This window comes from Trichosurus vulpecula, chromosome 7 (assembly GCF_011100635.1).
Source record: "Trichosurus vulpecula isolate mTriVul1 chromosome 7, mTriVul1.pri, whole genome shotgun sequence".
Lineage (NCBI taxonomy): Eukaryota > Metazoa > Chordata > Mammalia > Diprotodontia > Phalangeridae > Trichosurus > Trichosurus vulpecula.
Window position 1 is genome coordinate 85,472,372 of NC_050579.1, and position 12,460 is coordinate 85,484,831.

At 34.6% G+C, this 12,460-nt stretch overlaps 1 protein-coding gene across 18 annotated transcripts in view; it reads right to left on the minus strand.

Moving 5' to 3' along the window:
• Window positions 1-12,460, minus strand: part of AFDN (afadin, adherens junction formation factor) — a 169,763-nt gene that overhangs the window by 39,055 nt on the left and 118,248 nt on the right. For all 18 annotated transcript variants that reach the window (XM_036768951.1, XM_036768947.1, XM_036768945.1 and 15 more), the window contains 3 exons: window positions 911-976; window positions 675-748; window positions 104-222 (listed from right to left, as the gene is read on the minus strand). In XM_036768951.1, the coding sequence (XP_036624846.1) occupies window positions 104-222; window positions 675-748; window positions 911-976 (259 nt within the window). The remainder of the gene's footprint in view (window positions 1-103; window positions 223-674; window positions 749-910; window positions 977-12,460) is intronic.

The window sequence follows — 12,460 nt, forward strand, 5'->3', positions numbered from 1 at the left end:
TTGGACAAAAGCCTATTTTTTTCCTTAAAACCATCTATGCTTACTCTAAGGAAACACTACATACAATGAAAAACACATTCCATTTGCTATGACTAATTCTCACCTCTTTGCATCATGGGAGAAGGCTGGTTGAGCAGAGTAGCCAGGCCGTGGTAAATTGCTCCCTGTTTTGCAACTTCTAATGTCACCACAGAACCTGTTCTTGTCATGAGCTCTGCTGCCCTGGATAAGAATAATGGAAGTGGAAGAGTGTGTCAATGCTATGATATCTGAAGAATATGCCCGATGGCTAACAGAAACACTAAACAGGTACATCATCTACTTTTCCCAGGTGATTCCTTACACTTTTTGCTTTGTATTAATAGCCAATTACTCACTCTCTTTTTCAAAGTGAATTATGAAAGAACAAAAGGGCCATTTACTACCATTAGGAGTTTGCTTACAATTTTATTAACTAGCCTTTTTACTTCAAGGAAACTATACCAGCTTCAAAAATACATTTATTTAGAAGAGTCTTTCTATTATATTAGAAACATTAAATCTGACGATACAGAATACTATGCAGAATACCATCAAGAATGGTCTCATGAACATATTTGTGTGTACAATGCCAAAGTTAATGATAAATTCTACTTTTTCAAAAAGAAAATTCTAATAACAAAAATAAGTAATACCTTTCTTGGGACAGGCCTACTAAACTCCGCCCATCCACACTAAGCAGTTGATCACCTGCAGCCAGACGTCCATCCTATTTGTAAGTCAGGAAAAGAAGGAAGAGAAAATCTTATGTAATATTTTAAACAACTATTAAAATGGCAACTACATTTGATAAATAGTTCCAAATTATTTGTTTTTAATTGGTAAAACTTCTGTCATTCTGGAAATTTTCTAATTTAAAAATTTTACTAACCACATCTGCAGCACCTCCTTTTACAACAGACTTCACATAAATTCCAAGTTTATCTTGACCTGCGCCCTACGGAAAGAGATAATATACACTGTGTTTAGAAATAGATTTAGAATATTTAAAATCTAAAGCTTCTAAATGTTAAATAAAGATCTGAAATAAAAATCTTACTTATACAACATTAAACTTCTTACTTTGCAAAAACCAAAGAAGTAGCAGACAAAAAATGTTTCTATCTAGCATTTTAAAACTGAGTAGCAACACTTTAAATATAGGTCAATTAATAGTATGTCTATAATTTAAAAATGCTCTGAAATGTTCGATAGTGGAAAAAACACAGGGCCTAGGAGCCAATGGTCTATCTATGGATCACATCACTACCGATTCATAGCTCTGTGACTTCTAAGAACTTCAGTTTCCTTGCTAGTAAAATTGAGACAATACTTCTACAACATGATCCCAAGGGTTGTTGTGAACAAAATGATTTGTAAACTGTACAGTACTGAAGACGTTCTGAAGAAATGAAAACTATTATGATTCTAGGAAGACATTTAGAAACACTGTTATCTCATTTATGTATTTTATATACTTATACAAGTTATATGATGTTTTACCAACTAAACATAAGCTACTTGAGGATAGGTACCACTTTTTTTTTCTTTGTATCACCAGGAACTAAAAAAAGCACATGGAGTTTAGTAAGAAAACAATTATATACTCTCAAACACAGCACACAGCTAATCTAGTACCAAGGTCCAAATATCCAGAACTAGAGTCCTAAGCCAGCTCATAAAGGCTGTCAGTGTGAACATTCATTCACAACTAAGAAATCAGAAAACAGCTACAAAGATTTACTGCTTTGTTGTTTGTTCAGACTAAAAGCGATGGAGAAGCTGTTAACATTGCGGATTAAACTTAACATATATCCTGTGCATATCCCCTAACCGGTTGTTAAACATTTACCAGAACAAACATGCTAAGATTCAATGCACAAACAATGAAATACAAAGAGAGAAATGTGGGTACTCATTATGCGCTTCTAATATTACTTTTACATAATCCATAAAATTCCATTTTCATGGCAAATAACAATTGTGTATTATTTATTAAAACTATTTATGTAGTAATCTATGTTTTCTGACTTCCATTTATTGAATACGATGCAGCTAAAAGGAAAAACAAAGAGCAGTTTACACTTACTCAGAAGGTTAGTCATGTAAATATGCATATTTCTAAAGCCAAAGTGACTAAAGCCCAAGCCAGTTCCTTCATTTGTAAAATAAAAGTAGTGGACTAGCTGGCTTTAAAGGTCCTTTCCAGCTCTAAATCTTTAATCTTATGATAGAATAGGATGTAACATTTTTGTTGTTGTATCATTTGAGTCAGACCATCACGACCACATGTGGGGTTTTCTTGAGAAAGATAATTGGTTTGCAATTTCCTTCTCCAGTTCATTTCACAAATAGGAAACTGAGGCAAAATGGGTTAAGCAATTTGCCCATGGTTACACAGCTAATTAAGTGTCTGAGGCTGGATTTGAACTCAGGTCTTCTTGACTCCAGGCCTGGCATTCTATCCACTGTGCCACCTTGCTGCCCATACACACACTTACGGATACGTGTATGTATACACATGCATGTGCACACACGTACATTTCAGTATTTCAAAGATCTGTGCTTCTGTTCCTGTAGGTTCTCACATCATAATTTCTCTATAGCTTATTAGGTGCTCTTTGACAGCAGTCAATATTGGTATTATGTAAATTATAATTAAGAATGTTCATATTAAGAACATAATTTATATAACCTGTTATAAATGATCACATTTATATTATATGTGGCAGCTACAACCTACAAATACACTCATATACATGGGCTGTGGCACATAAATGCTCAACAAATATTTGTCAAGAGAATGAAGGGTGAATCCTGCTGTGGTTCTGGGATTCCTTAGGCACATTACAATTACTTCAAAGGCTGTGCTACAATATTTTTACAAAAATTTTTAATGGAAATATAAATAATAAATTCATGTTATGCTGAACAGAAGATAAGGAGAAATATTCTAAAACAAACCTTTCCATATTCATATCACTGAACATGTGAAAATTAAAAGACTGTGTTACAGGCTAATCATGCCAAATGAAAGGTGCTTTACCTAGAATTCAGTCACATATCAACATTTGTTAAAATAAAAATAAAAGAATATTAAATTATTTTCAGTAATTGCAAATGTCTAGTAGTTTCATTTCTGATCATGAAATTTAAATATAATAACAGATTCTGTGACTCTAAATTACTCATGATTTAGATCACTATTACTGAAAACTGAATTTACTCATGCCACTGAACTTGGAGAAGTGATTCCTAACCTTCAGGCTTAACCACAGCAATCACCCAATGAGTAGATCCAGTTTTCAGACATCTCTGTAGTGTTAAATGAACTGAAGGATTTTCTTCCCTTTCCCCTGAGAGCTAGAATAGCACTTTGTCCTTATTTTATGCATATGTCTCATTTTCTATTATAGTTATTAACGTACACTTACAGAATCTCACAATTGGTAAAGACTTGTCATATGATAGTAAATTCACAAGGACAAGTACAATATTTTTCTTAGTTTCCCTTGATTTTCTACACTCATAAAAGAAAACCTTTAAATCATAATTTTTTTGGAGGATAAGGATGAAAATCATGAAGGATGAAATAGGTAGGGCTCTGCAAAGATGCAGAGTGCCCACGTTGATGAGATCATAGACTCAGTGAAGCAATAAAGCATTTAACTTCACAACTGGTTGCCTGCAAAGGAATAAGCAATTAAGAGTATAATTAAACCACCCAAACCTCTGAACTGATTTCTGAGTTAGAGGCAACTACAAAGGACAATTTCAAAATTTCCATTATATGCACCTCTCAATTTAGACAAGATCTCAAGATAAAATTTGTATTAAATTGTAAACAAAGGTAATTTCACAGAACTAGGCAATTGCATCATTTAACTTTCAAAATACTTGAATAATGTCACAAATCCAGCCAACATAGCTTTAGACAAAGTACTTTTACAAGTATGTGGCAAATTCATACAAATTATGATATTTATGCCATTGTGTTAAACAGAATCTGTGTATTTTACTACATTTTAAAACTATACTAAAGGATTAAATGTATTTCCCTCTTCTACTCCTTTTCTCTTGACTGATTTGAAAATCATAAATTTTGACCACTAGTTATGGCCAGCACTGAGAAGCACTCATGCTTCCCCATGCTGGGGAAAGTTGTAATATAAAAGTGACACCTGCACTATTTCACTTGGGGATCTCATCAACTCTGAAGATTTCAAATGATTATCACTGTGCTAATGACTATCTTCTCTCCCAAGCTCCAGCCTCAAATCTCCAAATGCCTATTAGACCTCTCAAACTGGATGTCCTACAGACAAATATATCAGGTCCAAAACCGAACTCTCATTTCTCCTCAAAGTTTCACTTCTTCCTAACTTCTCTATCAAGGACACCACCATCTTCTCAGTCACTCAGGCTCTGTGGGTCTTCCTCCACTCATCACTCTCACTTCTCAATATACAAGCTGTTGCCAAGGTCTGTTGATTTCATCTTCTTAGCATCTCTCCGCTGACACTGCCAATACCCTAATATGGGCCTTCCTCATCTCACACCTGGATTACTGCAATAGGGCACTAACCGGTCTCCACTTGGATGTCAAACTGATCTTCCTAAGCAGGAGGCCTAATCATATCACTGCTCCTCCCATTTAAGGAACTCCAGGGGCTCTCTACTCCTCAGTGTGGCAGCCCAGGTTTTTCATAAGATACTGCATCTGCACCCCCTTCCCGGCCCCAATCAACCGGTCTTCTTACCACTTACTCTCCAATACACTCTGTGAACCAATGACATTTGTCTCCTCGAAAAAGGAACTATCTACCAATTCTGAGCATTTTTGTTAGCTGAAACCCATTCCTGGCATTCATCTTCTTCATTTCTGCCTCGGTTTCTTTGGCTTCCTTTAAGCTTCAGCTTATGTCCTCAACTATAAAATGAGGATAATTAACAGCACCTGCCTCCCAAGGTTGTTGTGAGGATCAAATGAAATCTTTGTAACAGTGCTTAGTACAGTGTATGGCACATGGTATGCAGTAAGAAAAATGAGAAAAAAAACCCAGAATTGTTCATAAAGCTGCCTCAACGGCCTTAAAAAACAAAAACAGCATATAAATAGTATTCCTCAATATCTATAACATCTTACATAACTTGAATCATTGGGAAAACTTTACTTGCTGAATGCACCACCATGTCTAACGTATGATAACAATTACTTTTTGGTTCATATTTAGCACCACTTATTTGAATGGGCTTTTATTTAAATGTGAAAATAAACTTCCTCCCTTCTCAATCTCCTCAAAAGATAATTTCCGTTTTAAATGTATGATATTTTAAACTAATTTTATCTCAAGGTAAAATTATCCATGCTCTAACAACTTGCCATCAAAAAACAAAAAAATTACCATTTATCTCGAATTACCACATATTAATAAAAGTTTTAAATGTTTAGTAGTTTATTGTTTAAATAAATATTTTAATATATTATATTAGAATAATCAAAGTCCTTTCTCCAATCTATTCTACAGAAGACAAAACTGAGATTGTACTCTTTGGTTAACATCTTCATCAAAAGGTCTTAACCCTTTTGTTTGTCAGGGACCCCTCCCTTCTGGCAATCTGGTAAAACTTATGAACTTGTTCTCAGGATAATATTTTTAAATGGATGTGATGTATAAGGTTACAAAGGAATCAAATGATAGTGAAGAATAGCTGTGAGTGTGTGTGTGTATGTGTGTGTGTATATATATGTATCTATGCGTGTGTGTGTGTGTGTGTGTGTGTGTGTGTGGACCAAAAATTAAGAACCACTGATGTGGCTTAACTATGTTAATACTCTACCTACCACACAGAAATAATGAACATGTGATGTTCTGATCAAACAAATCCATTATCAGAAATACGCCTTTGAAAAGAGTTTAATGAAATTCACACAGCAATATCTGTCTATATCTACATCTATGTTTGATCTTATAAAGACCCAAGTTCTATTTTCTGAATAGGGGCACTTGAAAGTTAATATAGACAAAATGTTTACACTATCTTACTTCTGGAAAGAGTAAAAACATTTTTTCTTTAAAATCAGCATTCCATAAGAGGCAATACTATGAAAATTCCCTTCACTGACACAGATTATAAATCCTCTAATTCACCTACTAGTTGGTCTTCAAGAGTTACCACAGTAAAAAAAAAAAAAATCATTATCTTGTAGCTAACCTTATCAATGGTCCAATGGGCCTCTCCAAACTAGTATCAGGTTGATTGTTTCTTTATTCAGGTCATTCACACAGTAAGACAGAAACTAATGGAGTATGTGTTCTATCGATGTAGCTTCTGAGACTATAGGGTTGAGGTGGCATCAGAAAACATATGCACAACTTTTTAAAAGGCAAATTGTTTAAATGTCAAATCTCAATGATGTCTCGTAGAAGACCTTCAGATAATAAACTTGTTCACGATATCCACTCTTAATCTTATTTTTAATTGATCCCATGTTAGATGAATAAGTTGCACATGTAAAAATGCATCACTTTGGACTTTCTGACTGAAAATAGGATGACAGTATCTTAAGAAATAATACTTTCAAATGATTGTCATCAACACATTTTTCTTCATACAAACTATTAATTTGGTTAGGAATTTGTCAAGCAAGTGTTGGTAACAATAATAAAAACTGACATTACTATAGCATATTGAAATTTCCAACTGCTTTACATATAAAATTTGAGTCCCTTAACAGCCTCGGAGGTAAATGCTTCATGAATTCTTTTACTAACTATACAGATGAATAATCTAGACTTTGAAGTAACAAGAAGGGACAGCAGAATTCAAACAGTAAAGTTCAGAGTTAAAAGGAATTTCAGAGATCTAGTTCAACCAATACTTACACAGAAATTGTTTGCTACGACATCATACCTAGTATTTCATCATCCAGCCTTTGCTTGAAGAACTCTACTGAGAATAAACCCAGTACTACCACCTAAGCCAGCTCTCTTCACTTTTGAAGCACTCTAAATATTAACACTTAAACAATTTTCTAAGTGTAGACATTTAAGCCAATATCTGGATGACTTAATAGGCACCATGAGTCTAACTACATTGTTGGCTGAGCTAGTTTTACTCTCTCATTTGAACACTATCTACAATATCTCTAAAATAAAGTAAAAGAAAATAGCAGGAACTACTTATCTTGCAAGTATATGCTTCAAAGAAAATCAGATGAAGTTAAAAAAAAAACAGAACAAAATTTAATTAATCACCAAGGTGCACTGCTCATTTACTTTTCCTAAAGGTGGAAGAGAAACAACAGTAACATCTAATAAATAACTTACCTGTTCTAATGCTCTGGTGAGGAAACACCACAAAGAAAATGCCAAGAAAAGAGGCTTTCTTTTTTCTAGTATTCCTGTCGTTACCAAGTATTAGCTGTCTGTCTTAGGTACTGAACAAATGAGAATCAGTATAGCAATCCACACCATGAACATGTCAGTAGCATTTTACGAGTGGGTGTGGGAGTGGGATATGACTAACAGCCTAAAAACATCAGAATAAAACACATTAAAAAAACACCCAACAACAACACCAAAAAAAAAAAAAACCCAACAAAACCCCTGAGGAAAGAAACATCTGCCCTAATAGCATTAACTCAACTCTATTGTATTCATGTATGGCAACACATTTAGCACTCTAGATTTAGAGGTCTTGAAACAATGGGTGAGCTGAAATGACCTATGTGCACAAGAATACTTAAGATGAACCAGGTGTGGATTCATTTATTCTTTTCCTCATTGCTTAACTCTTTCATTAGCATAATTCATAAAGGCACCTTTGATTCCTAAAGCTATTTTTAAAAATTCCAAGGACTAAGCCTGCCCAATTCAGATCACATAAAGATGATGCCAAAAATGTCTAGTATAAATACAAGACAGGCACAATTACAGCGTGATACTTGTTTCCCATGAGCCAAGCAAGAGGCAGGCTGGATATTCTATTCAATTTAAGAAGGATATTTTGTATGTTTACAAACTGACTACTAGTTGAGACTCCTTAACAGTTAAAGTTCTGGCTACAAGAATTTTAGAAACACATTTGAGCTTTTTCTTCTATAAAAACTAATGGTACTTTACTGTATTTTTGCCTTTATTAGTAAGTTATGCTAATTCTAAAATAAGTATCTGTTATATTTTTGGTTATGTAAGTTACTCCTTGATGCCAATTTGTAACATAAACCTAATTCTCAGCAACCGAGGGCACTTGTCTCTTGCTCTGCAATAAACAGCAGGTCATTAATGACAACAGTCCATTGTCCTGGAAAGAGTACTGACTGTACTAGAGCTATGAGCCTTGGGTTCTCCTCTCCTAGCTCTGTTTACTAACTAGCTGGGCCACTTTAGTTAAGTTACCTAACCTCTCTGTTTCAGTTTCCTCATTAATAAAAGGGGAGGGGAAGGAGTAAAGGTTGATTAGATGATATATAAGGTTGCTTGTAACTCAAATAAGATACCTATGTATTTGGTTTGTAAAAGACAATTTGGCAATCACTTATTTTAAGAGGTGACAGTAAAGACCAAACTAGAAACAAAAAACACTACAGGTAAAAATGATTTTTCAACCCAGAAATAACTATTTCAAAAGAATTAGTTTCTCTTCACTATAGAAAATTTACTGAAAGGGAATTATTTGTATTTCTGTAAGATGTAATTCCAGGGATATAATACACCTTTTTAAAGAATTTTAGCATTTCCTGACTTTAAGTATTTGAACATCTTTCATGTATCTTTATGACCAGTACTGAAAAACAGGAAAGGGGAGAACTAAAATGCTTTAAAGGTTCACTGGTCTCCATGCAGTCAGATATACCTATATTAAAAGTTTCTTCTGTCATAATTTTCCAATGGAAGATAAAACTCTTATTTTGTCTCTTAAGCAAAATAAATAGGGCTTAAAATGAAATTCGATGTACATTTTAAATCATCAGGATACTTCCTCAAGTCTACAAACTAAATATTTCAAGAAGTCAATGAGATCATCTAAGTACTTTTTAAAGTGTGACTTTATTTTCTTGTTATTAAAAACAACAGAAAATACGCCTTTGGGGAATCATCTAATAGGGTAAAAAGATAGGCGTATTTGTGAATACTTTCATTAAAAAAAAAAGTTATCCAAAATGCCATTTTAAACCAATTTTTATAGGACTATATTTAAAAGCAACGGCATTTTCTCTCATAAAAGCATACAAAAAAAAAAAAACCCTGTGGTTTTCCTCTAATTTTCAATTTCAAACACTGCAACAAACTTTTGGCTAACAAACAACTTCTTACATTAAAGAGCTGTTTCATGAGAAAGTTAATTATTGACAAGCTTAAACAAGTTACTGAGGAAGAAATAGCATTCTCTAAAAGTCAGTTTCAACTTTACAGAAAAATATCTACACCAGTGTGCCGACCAACTCACCAAGGATTCTGTCCTTCCAACAACAGAAAACCACATTTTGTTCTCTAGGTCTGATTCTTGATTGAAAAGAATAAGTCTTCTGTATATTCTCTTGGGTTCAACAGCAACCAACAGAATAGTCTGCTGGATTTTCTAAGACACCCATCAACAGAGTTCAGAGCTAGATACGATGACACTGTATGGCATTTATCAACACGAACTAGAACCAATACAATATTCAGACTCTTACGTAATCTGTCAGACTGCTCTTTCATTTTACGTTAAACTTTATAACTTTTTCAATGGGGCCTTTAGTAAACACACACACACACACACACACACACACGCACACACGCACACACACACGACCCTTCCCCAAATCTAACAGTAAGAAATGTGCTGGGCTACAGATGTATGAGAAGTAGCAAAGTGATATTTTTAAAAAGTAAACTGCATATACACGTTGTTTCCAAATCATCTGGATTTCATAAAACTTAACCACAATGTGGATGGGAGTCAGGCATTTTTAACATCAAAACATCTTCTAGGGTTAAAGCAACCAAGTATTGCACAAACTTTAAAAAAACAAACAAAACAAAAACAAAATCAAACAAACCCTGGCTCTGGGACACCCCACCTCTCTGCCATATCAACCAAAATGCAAACATCAAATTATGTTACTGGAGAGACTTTAATTTAGCTACAGAAGACTTTACCAAGGAAAAATTTGTGACATTAGAAGAGTAGTGGCATGATAATAAAATTAAGAAATAGCATATCTTTTAAATAGAAATAAAAGGACTCAATTTAAAAATTTAGTTGAAGGACTGTTATAATTTATCATATGTCATCTATAAGAAAGCTGTGGAAGTTTGAAAATAGAATCTGTTTGATTATATAACTAATTTTACATATGCAAAAATGATATATACAGAAAAATGGAGAGGTCAGCACAAAAAATATAAATAAAAATGACGTTCCTAAAAGGCAGCATACCATAGAGGAGCTGGCCTAAAAAGAACTAACTTCAAATATCACCTCTGACAGAGATTACGTGACTCTGGACAAATCAACCACTCTCAGTGGCCCCAGCCCCTTCTAAGTCTATATACTTATATGCTGTTATAAGTAGCAGAGATGCTGCTGCACTAGTAAAGGGTATTCTAAAAACTCCCTTTACCCCAAAGAAAAAACCAATAGTGGCAGAGCCATCCTCAGTAATATGGGTATGTAAGCTCTTATTCCTTGAGTTGTACTAAGCCAGGGGTGGGGAACCTGCAGCCTCGAGGACACATGTAGCCCTTTAGTTCCTCAAGTGTATCCCTTTGACTGAATCTAACTTCACAGAACAAATTCCCCTAATGAAAGGATGTTTCTCTAAAACTTGGACTCAGTCAAAAGGCCAAACCCAAGGACCTAGAAGGCCACTGTGGCCCCCAGGCAGCAAGTCCCCCATCTAGGTACTAAGCCATTACAACTCCCTCAGAAGTTCTTTATGTGGCTGATGACATCCATTTATTTGCAAAGCAACTGCCCAGGATTATTGGTTTAGGTTATAGTCTTGGATGAGTTTTTCTTGACAAAAGTAACTAACTTGAATGTGGATTATACCAATATATTATATACCTCATTAGACACATTTAATATCATTTTTTCTCAAATTATTTTAAGGGAATTATTCATGTAAAGAAAGAAGTTCTGGGGATGGCTAGGTGGTGCAGTATATATAGCACCAGCCCTGGAGTCAAGGGGGCAGGGGAAGATGGGGGAGGGGCAGGAGAGTGAGAAGAGTTGGGGAGGATGGGAAGGGGGAAGAAGAGAAGGAGGGGGACAAGAAGAAGGGTGAGAAGGAGGAGGAGAAGAAGAAAGAGGAGGAAGAGGAGAAGAAGAAAGAAGAAAGAATGCTATTCATACTGGTAGTATATAGTATATAATGTGGTCAGCTAATGTGGATACACAAAAATAGCAGGAAGTGAGATGACTAAAAAGTTGAATTTTTGTTGGTCTAGAAGTACATACTACTTCTGGATAATAGCCCCAAAACACCAATTTTATAATTTCATTAGCCTCTTAAGAATAACAATTTCTCACAATTCTCTATAAAATGAAGTCTAAACCTGTGGTTTCCAATCTGAAGGTTACAAAATGTGTTGGAGAATCCACGTTATTTTGGGATATATTTGTTAATAAAATATGCAACATAACTCATTGTCATGAAAAAAGCCACATCTTTTGTAACTCAAAAGTGTATTTTAAAATATATGTAATTACTGTGCCACTGTGATTAATAACTAAAATTCACTAAAAGCACTGAATTTATAGTACTTTTTGTCATGTATTTTCCCAACTAATTGATACTAATATTACATAGCTACTATCATGTGGAAGTCAACCAAATTTTGAATTAAGAGGGGGACCCTCATACTCAAAAAAAGGCACCACTGGTTGTTACCGAAGGCTCTCTAAAATCTGGCCTTACCTAACATGTTCTGACCACATTTCTCACTAAAGCTCCTAATATAAACCTCACATACATTCCAGTGGTCTCCTTACTGCCTGAGCATGTTTTACTTGTTCTCTATTCTATCCTCACCCAATACACCTAGAATACCCTTCTAACCACTCTCATCCTATACCTTAAGGTCCTGATCAAGTTCTACATTTTCCATGATGCCTCTACCACAACTATTCCAGTATATATGGTTCTTTGAACTCCAGGAATACTTACATACAGCGTATCATTCACTATGGCACTTAATCATATACCCCGTTCAGCCACTCAAAATCTTTTAACATTTGCTTTCCCTAACGATCAAGATCATAATTTCTTAGGAAATAAATCTGACGTCTTGCATTCTCTTGTACTCCCTTCATTATTCCTATGCTATGCAAATATATATTGTTAAATAAATAGCCAGCTTCCAAGACCAGAGACAAAGAATATTTTTCTTCAAGTAGGGGTAGGTCAATTATCTAGTACTGAGGCATATTTTTTATTCAACTAACCTTT